General features: G+C 39.8%; 1 protein-coding gene across 1 annotated transcript in view; it reads left to right on the top strand.

Moving 5' to 3' along the window:
- Positions 1-15,571, top strand: part of SDK1 (sidekick cell adhesion molecule 1) — a 1,142,665-nt gene extending 1,127,094 nt beyond the window's left edge. The window contains 1 exon segment of the mRNA XM_043999243.1: positions 11,350-15,571. Coding sequence (XP_043855178.1) covers positions 11,350-11,622 — 273 coding nt within the window. The 3' untranslated portion in view covers positions 11,623-15,571.
- Positions 15,572-16,767: the final 1,196 nt, after the last annotated feature.

The following is a 16,767-nucleotide window of genomic DNA, read 5'->3' as shown; positions in this document are numbered from 1 at the left end:
CTAGTTTGTACATACCATAACTTGAACAGAAACAACATAGTTAGTGGACAGGTCTTCATTAATGACCAAGCCTGTGAGTAGAATCTGAGACACTATGAGAGAGGATAAAAATTCAAGTCAACAAATATTTATTCAAGTCAGCAAGCACTATATTAAACACTGAAGATACAATGAAATTTTAAACTATCACCTGCCCTCAAGGAGCTCACAATCTCATGGGCAAAACAGCATGAAATCAACTATGCACAAAAAAGATACAGACAGAACAAGGAGTTGTTTATATACACAGTCTCCCAAAAGTCTAAGCAGGTTTGAGCTATTAAAGCTTAATACTGTTCTTAGACTTTGGAGCATCCTGTATTGGAATATTCTTATAAATTTATAGAATGTTAGCAGTAGAGAGGAAGCCTTCCTTGGTGATATTATACTTAAACGATAAGCTTCTTGCAGGAAGAAAATATGTTCTCTATTTTTTATCTTCTACCCTACCTAGCACAATGTGGTAACAGATATTTGTTGAATGAAGGAAATCTAAAAATGAATGTAGAATTTTAATAGAAAAATGGCGATATGGTCAAAAAAAAGTCCTGGCTTTAGAATCAAAAGACTAAGATTCAAAACCGGCTCCACCAATTACCACCTTTATGACCTCAAGTGAACGATTTATCTTCCCTGGGCCTTAGTTTCATCTTTTGAAAACCAAGGAGGTTGGGTGAGGTGATCACCAAGATACCGTCCACTTCTAAATCCTATGATCCCATTAATATATAATAATAATACTCATTCCTATGGTACTCTTGGTTATTAAAATCACTCTACATAATCTCTTTTGATCCTCAGAGTATGCCTATTTTGCAGATGAAGGGACTCATAGAATTAAGAATTAAGAATGGAGATTTGGGGAACATCTTCCTGAGTACAGAAAAGTAGACCAACTTGTGGTTATGAAAGGGAGAGAAATTGGAGTATGTTATCTCTAAAGGAGTACAATTTTTAAAATGGAAGTTCTTAAGCTAAGTTGACTTCTACAGACCAAGTGGTGAAGAGAAATTAAGCATCTTGCCTAAAGCCATGCCGGTTGTCAGAGGAAGAGTATTTAGACTTCAAATCTTTCCACTATGATAGAGTAAAAAAAGCCTAGTGACTTCAAGTTTATCAGAGAAGGTCTCTTGGAGGAGATTGCTGTATGTAAATCTGACACCACACTCCTATGTCTTCCTGAAAAAAAAAAAAAAAACGAAAAAAAAAACTTAACCTTACCATGGTATGCAATAAAACTTCTTAGATCTCTTACTCCAGACCTTGAAGTCCCAACTAAAATCCCATCTTCTAACCCCTCTTAATTCCAGTGCCTTCCTTCTGTTAATTTCTAATTTATCCTATCTATAGCTTGCTTTGCATATATTTATTTGTTTTTTTGTTGTCTCCCCCTTTAGATTGTAATCTCCTTGAGGGCAGGATGGTCTTTTTCCTTCTTTTTGCATCCCTGTTGTGTAACATAGTCTCTAGAACATAGTAGCCACTTAATAAATGCTTGTTGAATAATCAATTGAATGAACCTAAGGTTCATTATTGGGCTTTAAAAGAATCTGGATGACTAACATACATCTAGCTGGCACAGTGGATAGAGCACTGTGCTTGGAATCAGAAAGACTCATCTTTGTGAGTTCAAATCTGGCCTCAGACACTAGCTTTGTGACCCTGGGCAAGTAGCTTTGCCTTGCTTGTCTCAATTTCCTCATCTGTAAAATAAGCTGGAGAAGGAAATGGCAAAACTCCCGTATCTTTGCTAAGAAAACCCCAAATAGGTCACAAATAGTTGGATACAACTGAATCACAACTGACTTACTAAATGTCTTCTACTATATCCCTACATGATCACTCCCCACTTCTCATTTTCTATCCTGTTCCTAATGGGATAAGGTGGGGAGGTCAGTATTCTTTCGAACTCTACTCCTTTCCCCACCTATTTCCTTCTCCCCCCTACACCTACAGGAAAACAGTGTGCATGTAGCCATTCTGGGAGCACCCTTTAACTGGATAGCTGTAAGCTGTGTGTTTCTTAGAGACTTTCTCCACTTACTATTTCTAGAGATGGGCTGGCAAGTGAGCACTATAATGCCAGAGGCATATTCTTTCAATGCTTCTTAACCCTCTCTATCCTGTAGGAAGCTGGATCTTCCTTTGACAACTCTGGTGTTTCTTTCCCCCACATGTATCTGTGTAAGAGGCAGAACCAATATTTGCCAATAAGCTCACCTTTTAAAAAAATATAATTTATCCACTCAACAAGCATTTTTGTGGAGGACATTGCATGGGGAGCTTTGTTGACTGATCAGAAGCTAGAATGCATCTGCATTAGGTCAGGCAGCCATGTTCAATAAGTAGATCAGAGAAACAACTTTGTACTTCCCATTCATTAACATTCCTCCCTAAAGAAAAAAAAATTTCCAAGTTTGAAATGATGAACCTTTGTGAGTAAATATAGTCAAAGAAATAATTAGAAGTTCCCAAAGAGCATCTTTCTCTCAGGTATCACTGGCCTAGAAGGCAGGTATCCATATGATGCATGGTAAGGATATTCCACCCCATAACATTCATAATACAAATCAATATCTAATCTCAAATCAGTCCCAATTTTGCCCTTCCCTCCATGGAGGCCTGATTGAACCCCAGGGTTTAATCCAATGATTTCTTTGAAAGGGCTGTTTATTCAGGTTATAAACTCCAGATTCAATGGGATCCTACATGGTGTGTCAGGATCATGTGCTCTTCCCCCCCCCCAATTCTGTTTACAAAAGATATTGAATTCACCATCCATTGGTAGGGCCAAGAGTTGTGTTAGAACTTTAACTAACACTGCAGGAGGGGCCAAAGGGTATCCTTATGCCTCAATCTGAGGATTGTCACGTGAAATCCTCCAGAAGCCTCACTGTACTTTTCCAGGAAGGAAACAGTGAACTAAACGTTGCAGATCTCTTTGAGCTCTAGCAGGCTAAGCCAAAGGCAGCACAAAGGCAAAAGAGGAAACCAGTTTTCACCCATAGCATTTCTGTGCCTAAAGCTAGATTTTGGACTCTCCGGTACCAGGCTGTCAGCCCTTATTTGTTACCTGAAACAAAAGTACAACTTGGCATTCATTTTTATCCTTTGGTACCTCCTCACTTCTCAGGGTAACCCCAATACTGTGATGGATAAACCTTCCCTTTTCTTTAACTCTGTGGTGTTTGTGGCCATGAACTGTAGTAGGGTGGGAAGAAAGGGAAGAAAAAAAATGTTTATTAAATGCCTACTTACTGCATGTCAGATATTAGGCTGGGAACTTTACAAATATGATCTCATCTGATCCTCATAATAACCTTGGAATGTAGGTGCTACTATTTATCCCTGTTTTATAGTTGAGGAAACAGAGACAGACAGAGGTTAAATAACTTGCCCAGCATCACATAACTATTAAGTGTCTGAAGCCAGATTTGAACTCGGACCTTCCTGACTCCAGGACTAGTGCTCTACCCACTGTCTCCCTAGCTGCCATGGGGGTGAGTAAGTGGGAAGGACAAGACAGATTAGTCCTTCTTTGCAAGGTAATGGTTTATGAGCTGTGTTTTCTTGAAAAACATCCTCAGAATTATCTAGTAGGATACTTTCAGTGTTATTCTGTGTAATTATTATAATATAATTCATAATGATAATATAATAGTATAATTATTTGGTGATAATTATTTCAGAATTATCTAGTGAGACCTCTTTTCACATATGAGATGTGTTTAGGTACCTGAGTTATTCTAAGTTTTCTAGGCACTGTGAGGTTTTTTGTGTGGATAAAATGTGCCACATCTCCTTTTCTCTTGAGTTCTTTGATATGTAATCCTGTTATATCCAGACTTTGATGTTGACTTGTTTGGGGGACTTCTAGACAGGAAGTGTTAATGGGCTCCCAACAGAGGTATCAGTGGGGACACTGGCTTTTGATCATCTTGGAAGTGCCACTTGAGATACTGTGAAGTTCAGTTAGAGTTTTGACCACTTCTGTTTTGTAATCTCCTTAGATCTTTCATCTATTCCGTTTTTGCTTCTTATCTTCCTTTTGTTTATATTCTCACAGTGCTTAGGAAAGGATGAACTCTGTTTTCTCCAAACTTTTCTTCTTAAGTTTTCTTAAAGAACAATTATATATTTCATTGCATAAAGTTTAGGAATAAAGGAATCCAGGCCAGTTACAACAAGGGTATTTCAAAAGCTCTGCATCGATAATGATCTTTCCTGTGTTCTTTTTTGGTTCTCTGGGAAATATAGAGAAACTTCTCCAACAGAATTGAGATGGTCTAGGTGCCTTCCATGTCCCATATTGCTCGCCTCTCAGCAAGAAGAAACTGAAGCATTATATATGGTGTTGTACATTTTTATTCCTGTTACTGGGGAGATTGGACTTGGGGGATCTCTTGAGCTCAGGACCTCTGAGCTTCAGTGACCAAAGTTGATCATGTATCCATACTAAGTCCTGTACCAATATGGTGAGCCCTTGGGAGGAGGGAGCCACTAACCTACCTAAGGGAGACAAAGCAGACCCAGTTGAAAACAGAGAAGGTCAAAGCTCCCATGATGATCAGCAATAGGATTTAACTAAATGACACTTCCAATGGGTCAAGAGAGAGATACCTAAAGGAGGAGGAGGAGGAAGAGGAGGAAGAAGAGGAAGAAGAAGGTCAGAACTCAGAACTACTTAGGTGATGTCACCATCATCATTAGGAATGTCCAATGAGTGATCTGAATTTATATTTATTTAAAATTTGTATCCCACCTTCTAACAACAGGCTTTGAAGCAGCTTCTAGATTAAAACATGGCAGCAAATAAAGACAGTCAAGGATAAAAAGTAATTTATAAGAGTTGTCCTATTTATAATATACCCGGAGGCAAGAATTGGGCCCAAGTTATTGTTTTGACATAACCATCTGTTCAGGAGGGAGGCAGGAAGAACAATCCTACTAGTAGGAGAGAGGCAGTCCTTCCCAGGGCTCCTTCCCCACCTCCACATTATTCTTTCCCTTCAGATGGCAATGAGAACAATGAACAGGAAGCTCTAAGAGGACTCGGGTTGAAAGAGATCTTCTGAGTGGGATTTTTCACTGAAGAAATAGTGATGCCATTGTTTCTCTCCCTTTTTCAACCATTCTCAGAGATATTATTCCCAAAGTAATAATTCTAAGAATCCTGTCCCAGGATCATAGAGCTCTGACTGACTCATGCTGCAGGCTATTGTACTCAAAGTGTCATATAACACATGCTGTATCTATTTATGTTGCTGTAGTTAGAAATAATAAGTTCCATCCACAAATGCTTTCTTTCAGCACTGCTGCTTATGAATTTATATTAATATTACCTCACAAATCATAGTTTGAAAAATCCTTTTCAACATTCAAAACGTTTTTCAAATTCCCTCCCATACCAACCAATGAGACGCACCCCCGGTACCTAATTCATTCCCTAATAATGTTTGAGGCTTTCATCTTGCCAATAAAATACCAAAATTGTCAGGCATTTTCTCTATTAGTTGCTTCACAGGCATCTGTGTACCTTTAGAAACTCTGACAGCCAATCTGATGGCAGAGCCAATCACATGCCATCCCTCCACAGTTTCCTAGGTAACAAACGCACATTGCTACTTCACACCATGAAGGGGGAAAAATGCTAACCCTGCAGCATTTTCATTTTGTCAATAATTCTGACTCACTAAAATATATCCCCATTAAAAAATAATAATGTCATATAAACAATCTACAGAATAGGTAGCACTGAGAAGAATGGCTTTTTAAATACCTTGCTCACTGACTCACAAAGAAAGGAAACCGGGGCTTGTGGGTCTTAGTTATTAATTGAAACTATGATTAGTTTTATTAGCAAAGCATTGAGTTAAATGATATCCCAGAGTTCTAAACCAGGAGTTTCCAAGTCCCGCTCTCCATCTACTCACTGGGAAATTTTTACACATACAAGATCCTCTTACACTGGAAGACCCCATTCTATGCAACTTAATCTTCCCAGTCTTAAGTGAAGGCCACCTAAGATGCTTGCAGAGGTGAAAATGGAAGGAGAGCAGGGTAAAATCAGCTAAAGATGTCCATTTTTGCCTCCTAGATTTCTCATATTAACAAGGAATCTTAATGGGAAGGAAATGTCTCTGCTGAGTTACAATTTAGTGCTTCGCCCTCTGCCTTTATAGAGGATCAATATAAAGCTATCCATGTCAACAGCCTTCCTTGTATATTGTAAAACCACAGTTGAAGATATTGTCCACTTTGTTACTCAATGTCCTTTATACAAGGACCTAAGTGATAAATTCTTACTTGAGTTTAGTCCCAGGACAAATGTTGCCTCTGAAGATGAATTTGTATGCTTTCTCTTGTCAGAAAACAAAACTTGTTTTCCTCTTTGCCTTTGTTGCCAGAAACTTAGAGCCACATTCAATGCCTAGCTGGAATCTGCTTAACTCAAGTGCCTGCCTAGGAGAATCTGTTCTCACGACTCCATTTATATGGATGATCTAGGATCTATTTCTTTCCTAATTATCCTTATTTTGCACTGCGTTTTAACTTATAACTCACCATAAGTTTGCTTGGAAGTAGGTGGCTTTATAAATTCTGAATAATCAAATAAAAATAATAAAGAGGAACAGTGTGGATTTAAAGTCCTGGGCAGGTTATGAAGATGTTTTCCCAAGTTGGTACCCTGTTGGGAAAATTATTTAGTGTTACTTTTTAAACTGAATTCCACTAAGTTTACCAAATTCACCTAGCTATATCATATTCTGGTTCACTTCTCCCAGGCTTTTCAACAGTATGAAAGATTTTGCTAAAATCTAGGTAAATTATATCTACCACATTCTTAATACTGTCACAAAAGTAAATGAAGTTAATCTGTTATGTCCTATTTTTGACAAAGCCATTCTGAATCTTTGCAATCACTGTTTCCTTTTCTAGATGTTTATTAACCACCCCTTTAATAATTTGTTGTAGAATTTTGCAAGACATTAAAGTTAAATTCACTATGGTTTAATGACTCTAATCATCTTGCTTTTTTAAAAATTGAGACAACATGGGTTCTTGCTTGATTCTGCAGGACCTTTCCTATTCTACATGACTTTTCTTTTTCTTTTTTGTGGGACTATGGGGGTTAAGTGACTCACCCAGGGTCACACAGCTAGTAAGTGTCAAGTGTCTGAGGCCGGATTTGAACTCAGGTACTCCTGAATCCAGGGCCGGTGCTTTTTCCACTGCGCCACCTAGCTGCCCCCTCTACATGACTTTTCAAAGATTGCTGATGGTATTTCAGCAGTTAGATATGTTAGTTCTTTCAATATCCTTGAATGTAATTCATGCAGGCTTGGTTACCTGAGCTCATCAAGGGCAGCTAGGTCATCTTTTACTATGTTTCTGGATATCTTGGTTATTAATTCCCTATTAGCCATTTGTTTGCCCTTTCTGGTTCAAAGATCATTCTTCTTGGTAGAGAATACAGAAACATATGACTTAACTTCACTGAGCTTCAATTTCATCTATAAAATGAAGGTATTGTATTAAGTTGGTTATCTCTAATGTCCATTTCACTCCAATTCTATGACTTTCTTCTAGGTTTCCATAAATATCAAACTCCTTAAATTTATGACAGTGTTATTGTATAAACCAGAAACCATTGATTTTCCCATTAAATCACTCTGTGATGTTGGTCATGTTAAATTACCTCTCTTTGCCCAAGGCTTCCCTATAAAATGAGAATGCTTTTCACCCTTCTTATGGCTAACTGATTTGATCACTTCTACAGAGCACTAGGCTAGGCAAGGTAAAATTTAAAAGTATGTGAAATTTTTCTTCTTTTGCCCTCCCTTTCAATACCATCTCCATCTCCCCATTACCCTAGTGTTCTCCATCCCAAAGTAACTCTTATGAATCATGAATACCATAACATGAAGTAGTTCAATGCTATCCTTTCCAGGAGTATTTGCATTTTAGTAGAAGAGGGACCCAAAGCAATAAATTGCTGTGTAATGATACACAGTGATACACAGTGGTGAAGCTGGTTTGGAACTGCTGGGTCTGCCTATGCTTTTTCTAGACATTCATTAGCCATCCCATTAGTAATCTATTGTAGAATTTTATAAGATGTTAAAGTCAATTTCACTGGCCTATAGTTTGCTGACTCCATTCACTTTGCTTTTTTGAAAATTGAGACAACACGGACCCTTGTCCAATTCTGCAGTACCTTTCCTCATACTATAAAAGCAAACACCTTAGTCAATCTTATTCTAGAATTTTTGGAAAAGAAGCTTTACCAAAGCTTAAAAGTAGGATTAGGGAGGGAAGGGGGAGAAATACTTTTTCTTCGAATTGGAATGTCACTTGGAAACCACCTAAGTTGGTCCTTTCCAGTTTTTCCAGCCACAAAGGTGTAAGTATTAAGGGTAATAGTGACTTATCTCTAACAGGTAAAGAGAGCATGAATACTTCTATTTTGTTTCCATGAGCCCTTGGAGGTTATCACAGGCCCTAGCAAACCAGTGATCAATGTGCCAACCAACCAGCATTTTGTACAGGTTTACCATGTGTGATGTCCTATGCTAGGTGCTAGAGATATTTGGACAAAAATAAAATAGTTTCTGCCCTTCAGAAACTTCAATTCTATCAGGAAAGACAACATGCTCACAGTGCTTGCCTGATTACAGGGGTCAAGGACCACAAGCAGCAGTTTGGCCATTCTTCCTGTGACCCCTTCCTCTTAGGTTACCATCTGTCATGTGGGGAGGTTGGAGCGGAGAATCACACAAGCACAGTTATTATCAGCTGGTACCTTATAAAGCCCAGACAGCCTGGCTTTCTCTGCAGCCCCCCACCCCCAGAAGGCAATGAATTTCTGTAGCTTGCTCCAGGCCAAACTGTTTGGCTGAACAAGAGCAAGTGGAAAATGAACTTGGACATGGTCCCTGATGAGGATCCTAAGACTAATACCACCATCAAAAAAAAAAAAAAAAGTCCTTTTCAACCTCCACTTATTCTATTGATCATTTGAGCCATTTGGAATGGACTTGAACCTGGGGTGGAGCCAATGTTTGTTTGATTCAAGCTGCTGAACTCTTTAAAAAGTCATATCCACACCCTTAGTGGCACTTGACTTTCCATTGATGATGTGCTCCTCTGGCCCCTTTTCTTTGGTGTACATTGTATATGACTGAAGTCACCAGGTCTTCAAGGACTCTGAAAAACACAGACATGTTCAAAAGTGATTTAGAAACAGAGAAAATTTCTATTTCAAGGATGGCAAAACAGAAAAGGCAAAAATAAAAGCTATGGGGAAGAGGGAGGCCAACTCTATAAACTCTATAGTGAATAGACTGAAAGTTGGTTTTATTTCTGTGTAACCTTTCCACATGGACCTCCTTCCTTTTTTTCATCCTATTTAGTCATTTGGGAAAGTTGACAAGGGGTGGGAGTAATGCTCTAATGAATTTTTAGGAGGTTGTCTGACTTGATTCCCAAGAATTATACACAGAGATTTTAAAAATTGATTCCCAAGAATTGTACACAAGGACTTTAGAAAAAAATATCTAAAAAATAATTTATTTTGCTTGCAGAAAGAAAATACCCCAGTAGAGGGAGAAATAGGATAGATGTGAACATTGGATTTTTTTTTTTTTCTGGTGGGATAATGAGGGTTAAGTGACTTGCCCAGGGTCCCACACCTAGTAAGTGTCAACTGTCTGAGGGCTGGATTTGAATTCAGGTCCTCCTGAATCCAGAGCCAGTGCTTTATCCACTGCCCCCTGAACATTGGATATTGCCCAGCTGAGGGTGCTGTGCTTGAAGATCAGGTTTTTCTTAAATCTACTTTGATTGCAGACCTTTGGTGTATGTTGATTTATGTGGAAAGAAGTGAGCTAAGTCAGAATCACAGTATTTTCAAATGCAATTGGGCAATGATGTTCCCTTTGGCCCATGCTTCAACCCTAGTAGGTAGCTAGCTGCCTCTGTTCCCTCATTATCTGTCTTTTAACAGAAAGTATTCTCTTCTTCCTCCCCTCTCTAATAGCATACTGTCTGACCCCTCTTGTACACTCATCTTTAAGTGTGGATTAGAGTTATGTGTATGTGCAATTTCTTCTTGGTCCACCTAGATGATAAACCCCCTTGCACAGAGTCATCATAGCATGCTTGATACTGCCTTGCACCTAATAGGTGCTTCTTCATAGAATCATCGATTTAGAGATGAAAGGGACCTCTGAGGTCATCTGGTCAGACCCTCTCATTTTACAGATGAGGAAACTGAGACACAGAGAGGTTAAATGATTTGTATAAGGTTATACAGTAAAAGTCAGTAGTCTATTTTAATTCCAAGTCTTTCTGACGACAGATCCAACACTTTATCCATTACACAATCTGAATGTTTGCTGAATTGAACAGAATTTGCCCTTCCTCTCTGCTCTTCCTATCATAAACATACAACTACATATAGCAAGCATGGCCATCAGTCAGTTACTTTGCTTGCTCTGTCTGTGCCTTGCTATAGTCCTCTATAAAATGAGGCTAATAACCTATAGGGTTTTTATTTAGGAAGAGTTTCCTAAAAATAAAGGCATTACATAAATGTGAGGTATTTACTATTAATGCTGTTATTCTAGTTATCATTGTCACTACCATTATCAATAAATGTTTATCGAGTATAAGGATTACGGTGGATGCTGGGTACTCATAAAAGCAAAGGTATAGTCTTATCTCTTAAAGGTTTACTATAGTCTGGTTGGTGAGACAGGATACACATGTAAAAATATAAACAGCAATATGAGACAGCAGGCTCTAAGTGCCAAATTAGTGGTGTAACACCTGGCAGGTAGCAGATGCTCAATAAATGTTGTAAGAATGTATGAGGTGGCATAGAAAACAACAGCCATGAGAGAGGTAGGATATGTCACTGTGCACACAAATGAACCTAACACCTTCATGGGACAATGAGAAAACCTCTTTTGATTGGAGCAGAGAATGTGCTTCAGAAAGTAGTCAAAGATAAAGTTGAATCCAGCTTGTGGAAGGCCTTGGGTGCCAATGAAAGCCTTTGAGCAGAGGAGTGACATGCACAAAAAATTCCCCACCTCCCCCAGAAACACCATATGTTTGGATGAAAACCCAAGCAAGCAGCAGCAGCAGAAGATATTCCATTTCCCTTAGGCCCTGCTTACCTGATTTCTGTCAGGCTCTAAGCACATGGGATGGTACTCCTTTCCATGGCTGACACAAGCCAGATGCTAACAGCTGCTTTCTTGTATGTCACAGATGCTCATAGCTATTTTTCTTCCCCTGGTACAGGCCACAGACTCTGATTATGAGGATGAACTGCCAAAGCATTCCTTTGTTAACCACTACATGAGCGACCCTACCTACTATAACTCCTGGAAGCGCCAGACGAAGGGGGTAAAGCACCCTACTGCATACAGATATGAAGAGTGTGCGGCCAGTGAGACAGAACCCTACTTCCAGACTGTCATCACCACACAGAGTGCAGGGGGTGTGTACACCCCAACGGGACAACAGGCCCCAGGTTCTCGGACTCCGGTTACAGGTTTCTCTTCATTTGTCTGACACTCTAAAGGCTACAGCACAGTGGGAACTCCCACCGACATTGGGGTGACCCAGCACAACATCTGGGTGGGTGGCTGGTGCAGTGAACTGTGGGTAAATTTCTCTATCAGGGTAGAATGGATGAGAACATTAATAAGTCTATTTTTTTTTAAGACAATCAACTCCGACAACAGAGCTGAAGTTTTGTTTAAAAACAATTTCTGATAAGTGACAACTTTAACCACTTGTGAATAGTAGGATTTCAGTTGGAAGATTTTTGTTTTGTTTTTTTTAAAGCTTTTTGTAACACCACTGCAAGAAGCAGCTGCCTTTCCCTTTTCTTTTTCCTTTTCTTTTCTTTATAAGAGAAGGCGTATTTCATTGGTGCAGTGGCTTGGCACCTTTGAGACTTCAAAAGATTTCAAAACTTTCCATTTCTTCATCTTAAAGGCCAGGTAGGAATGATGAAGTTTGAAAAGAGGATGGAGCTGTGTGTGAAATATTAGGATGGACTCCTAGCCTACTACTTTCTCCTTTCTACCTCCTCTGTAGGAGAAGCTGGTTCACACAATTCTCCATGATATGACAGCCTTGGTTCACTCTTTGTATTTTGATAATGAATATTCTCCCTGTGCTCCATTCTGATATCGCCCCCAACCCCAATCCATTCCTAAAATACTCTCACTTGGCAGTTTCTAGCAGAGAAAATGTTTGAAGGTTCTGTTCCTGGCATGAGATAATACAAATAGAAAGTCATTCTGAAGTGGTATCCTTCCTGCCCTGTTGTGGATCACTCCTCCCCTGCAAGGGCCATCCCAGTGGTAATTTAACAAACAAGCAAATGTAGGCCATGCAGTGGTACAGGAAGTGTGACCTGAGCTTGGTTGGCAACCACCCAGTCTTGGTAGCTTATGAAACTGCTTCCATCCCACAGAGTCAAAAGGCACACAGCCTTCTCCTCTAAACCAGGCAGAAAGACAACATTTCCAGAATGGCCTAGTACTTGAGAAGTAGGATTCCGAGGTTTTTTTTTTTTAAACCATTTTTTTTTATATGTCACACTAAACAAGTGAGTCATTGGTGTTTCCAGGTGCCTTTTTCTTAATTGTTCCACTTTGTACATGGAAAAGCTAGTGTGTCTCCAAATAAAGCAAAACAGCTTTTGAAAAAAGCAAGGTCGTGAATTACCTCGTGCACATTTTAAGGCTCCTTTGGTGCACTCCGGCTCCAATCCTTGTTGTTGGGTTTTTCTTTTTTTTTCTTTTTTTTTTTTTAAGTAAGAGTTTGCTTTCCATTTGTTTTCTTATTCTCTGCCTTCTTGACCTCCGAAGCTGCTGTCAGTTCCTCAAAGAACCAAGGTCAGCCTTCAACCTATTGAGTATGGTTATTGAGTTTGGGTTTTGGGGATTTTTAATGTGTGGTTCTAGTTGTTCCTCCCCAACCCCAGGGGAAACATTCTGGAGCTACTAGGAAAAACTCCTAGTCTAGACTAGGATCCTATCAGATTATTTTTGCAAGAGGTGTCTGAAGACCACAGAACAATCTGTTGGCTTATTGGGTTCTATCCTAGCCCTAGCCTGAATGTTGTCATTTTCTGCAGCTGACTCTGTGTGTGTGTGTGTGTGTGTAAGACCCTCCCTGGCCACTGGGCACCAGCAAGGTTAGAATTGCCTGGGCTTCTGGAAACCCTATAGAGAGAAGGACCAGGAAATAGAACTAAGGTAACTCCTGTGGGTTGTCAGTGTCCCTTGAGGGCAGATCCAGAACTGATGAGAAAACTCTTATTCACCAATTACATACCACTGCCCTGCCTTGAGGGTACACTGAATAACTGGACAGTGTCTGGCACTACCAAGGAAAAGCTCTTCTAACCCCATGTGAAAAACCATGCACACCTGGAGCAGGAGAGACTACCTTCCTATATAAAGGTTTTGATCCTCAGGGTTGGCCACCAGTTGCTGTAGAAAGTATTGATGGGGGAAGAGAATGCTTGGGCTTGGTGGAGTCCTTCTTTAGTTCTTCATAGTTGGGCAGAGAGAGGGGAGAGGGCATAGTGTAGGGAAGGAAACACTTTTAAGTGAAAGTTTTGGAGGTTGGGAAGCAAAAGACTCTAAACTCTAAACCAAAAATCTTAAAAGGTCCATCCAAAGGCTTTTCAACATGAGATAACTACCCACAGTTCACTGTCCAGAAAATTACTCAGAAGTCATGAGCTCCAACGTCCTGGTTCCTTTCTGGCCCACTGGTGGCCACAAGACAACCACAAGACAAACCACAAGACAACTTGAAATCCTTTTGAAGATGAATACATAAATAGAGAACGTGGACAAAACCACTGCCTTTTGTGCACTTTGACTGCTCTCTTAAGCCATACGGACATTGCTTTAATTAATGAACCAAGAAAAAAAAAAACAAGTTTGAAATGTTTTAGTTTGGGGATAATTTCCTGGGATTTTTTTTTTAAATTTCAGTGAAAATAATATAACAGGTTTTTTGGGGGGTTCATGGTATTTCTTGTATCTTATCTATTTTTAGTAAACCTTTTTTTTTTTTTTTTTTGTATAGAATTGTTTGTACAATGTAGCTGCCTTGGCGTTGTGATCACTGTCAGGATATTACAGTCTGCACATGACTCAACCACTTTGGGGGACCATGGATAAGAAACAGGTTTTATGACCCAGAAGGGTCAGCAATGCCCAATGGGTAGAATCAGCCCAATTTATGAAAGAATTTCCTAGAGCAATGTGATCACTGGGAAGTGGCCACTCTCACCTGTATTAGAAAAGCAGAAAATGATTATTACCCAAGAGGGATGGATGGTGGGTTTAATGCTTTACTCTAAAAGAAGAAAAGAATTTTATAGATGAAGATTGAGGAAATGTTTCCTTCTCACATTCTTCTGTAATGCTAGAAAATACCGTGTTTGTCAGTAGAAATGAACTCTCCCCAATAAAGACCTCAAATGAGCTTATTTTAGGGTTTGTTAACATGCACTAGGATGTATCCTTTGTACGTGAAGATTCGGCTACTCACCATGAAGAGGACACAAACTCTTAGCTGTTTTTCTAGGAATGGAGATACCTATGCACTCAGCCACCTGTATTTTCTCACCTGGTTCCCCTTATTTGATGCAGGTTTGCCTGATAGATAGCTAGAATTAGAAGCGTGATCCAGGACCACAGACAAGTTTTGTCAGCACCAAGTTTCTTGGTGCCCTTAGAGATTGAACATGTGACCTTGGTTGCTAGCACTAATTTCAAGCCAACTGAGCTAACTAAACCAAACAGTTACACCCCCTTCCTTCAGCTTATCTGATCTCCTTGTCTTTAAAAGGAATCTTTTCAATATCATATCAAAAGAGCATATGATGGCCGGTTATCCAGGAGTCTAGTCCTTGTAACTAATGAGTAAGAGAGGCCTGTAAAAGCACACAGCCCACTGTCATGGAAGCATTCACATAGATGCCACCAGATATGTGCGCTCACTTTGTAAACTTTTTTAATGCTGTGCTTGTATTTGGCTGTGATCAGGCCATAGCATGGTTTTTGCATCAATGATTTGTAGCATGATTTTCATTTATCTTTTTAAAAAATCTTAGCACACAATGTAGTTATTCTCCCAACTCACTATCCATGTATTTCAATATGGTTCTTCATTAAGCAACACATCATCTCTGTAGTGTGAACTGGGTCAAAAGGTGGGAACAATGTACAGCTTTTTAGCTGAGCTAGTCAGCCCCAATGATATGTAGTTGACTTACTTTTCATTCCTAGGCCTACCATGTATCTCCCATCCTCTCCCATTCATGAATAGCTGGAAATTAATCTGGAAATTAAGAGAGAAATTTATAAAGGTTTCCCTGCAGTGTTCCCTGTGGTTGTGCAGAAAACCAGATCTCATTAAAAAAAAAACACACACAACACAAATAAAACACTCCTTAAAACTAATCTATAGGAAGACAGAGAGGTGCTATGGGTACAATTTTAATAAAATTGTTTTTTTCCTTAAATTCTTGTGGTTTTCTTTAAGTAGCATGTACTCCTTGGGGTGTGAGCCATGGAAAATGCTTTTACCTTGCTTACAAAGCATCATGACAAGGAGAGAACATTGGCTCCAACTACAGTGGGGACAACAATGGCTTTTTCAGAACCCAAACTCCATCCCTAGTAAAGTGGTCAAGATGGAACAATATGATAGGAGTGGAAGGAGCATTAAGCCTAGGATTCCAGGGACCTCGGTTCCTGATCCATCTCTACCCTGTTAACCACTCAAGTGATCTTGGACTGGTCTCTTGTCTTCTCGTTTCCTTCCCCAGTCAAAAGTAGTAAATTGGACTAGCTAATCTCCAAACCCACCTTTAGCTCTGATACTTGTGCCTGTACTAGAAAATACCAAAATGACCCATTACAAAGCCGCTATTATGGTGATAACAACAGAAAGTCCTTGAGGACCAGGAGGCAGGTGTCAATGTGAAGATCCAATCTTCCAAATTATTCTGTAGTGAAGCTTTCCTTGATTTCAGATGCTGCTTACAGATTAGTCCTCTGGCCCCAGCTATGGAAGTTGCTCTCCAACAGCTGCTCTGTTCCTTCACTGGATCTAGCCTGTTACCCAAATCCCCTAAGAACTCTTGGCCTTTTGGCTGTTGAAGGCCTGTTTCACCCCCATTTAGGCAAGCTTTAGTTGAAATACACCAAATGCTTGATGACAGGGGTACTTAGCAATATAATTACAAAATGAACATAGCAGAAAGGAATCCAGAGCTGGTGGTGGACATGGGAGGAGGAAACTCAATGTTTATGGGGCTTCCATCTGTAATAGTGCTTCGACATCATAGGTACTCAATACATTTAAGTTGCCTTTTCTCCCTTAGAGTGAGTGTGCTCTCAGACCTCCCGGTTGCTTTCCTGAGAGCTGTGTTAACCCTACAAAAACTGCCCCCCCCCCCATCATTCCCTAATCCCTGGGAATGTCTCCTGGCAGCATATGCTGCCGTAGTGCCAAGGAGACACCAGGAGAGGGCACTGTGTCACTTCAAGAACATGGCTGGTTTCTCAGAAACAGATTCCTTGATGCCAGATAGAAACACACTCCAGGATGTCACAGCCAGTAAGAAAAGAGGGTTAGGAGGGAAGGGAAGAGGGAAAGTTGTACTAGCATTGAAAG

This window comes from Dromiciops gliroides, chromosome 1, assembly GCF_019393635.1.
Source record: "Dromiciops gliroides isolate mDroGli1 chromosome 1, mDroGli1.pri, whole genome shotgun sequence".
Lineage (NCBI taxonomy): Eukaryota > Metazoa > Chordata > Mammalia > Microbiotheria > Microbiotheriidae > Dromiciops > Dromiciops gliroides.
Note: the sequence above shows the minus strand (reverse complement) of the source record. Positions and strands in the feature narration are given on the sequence as shown.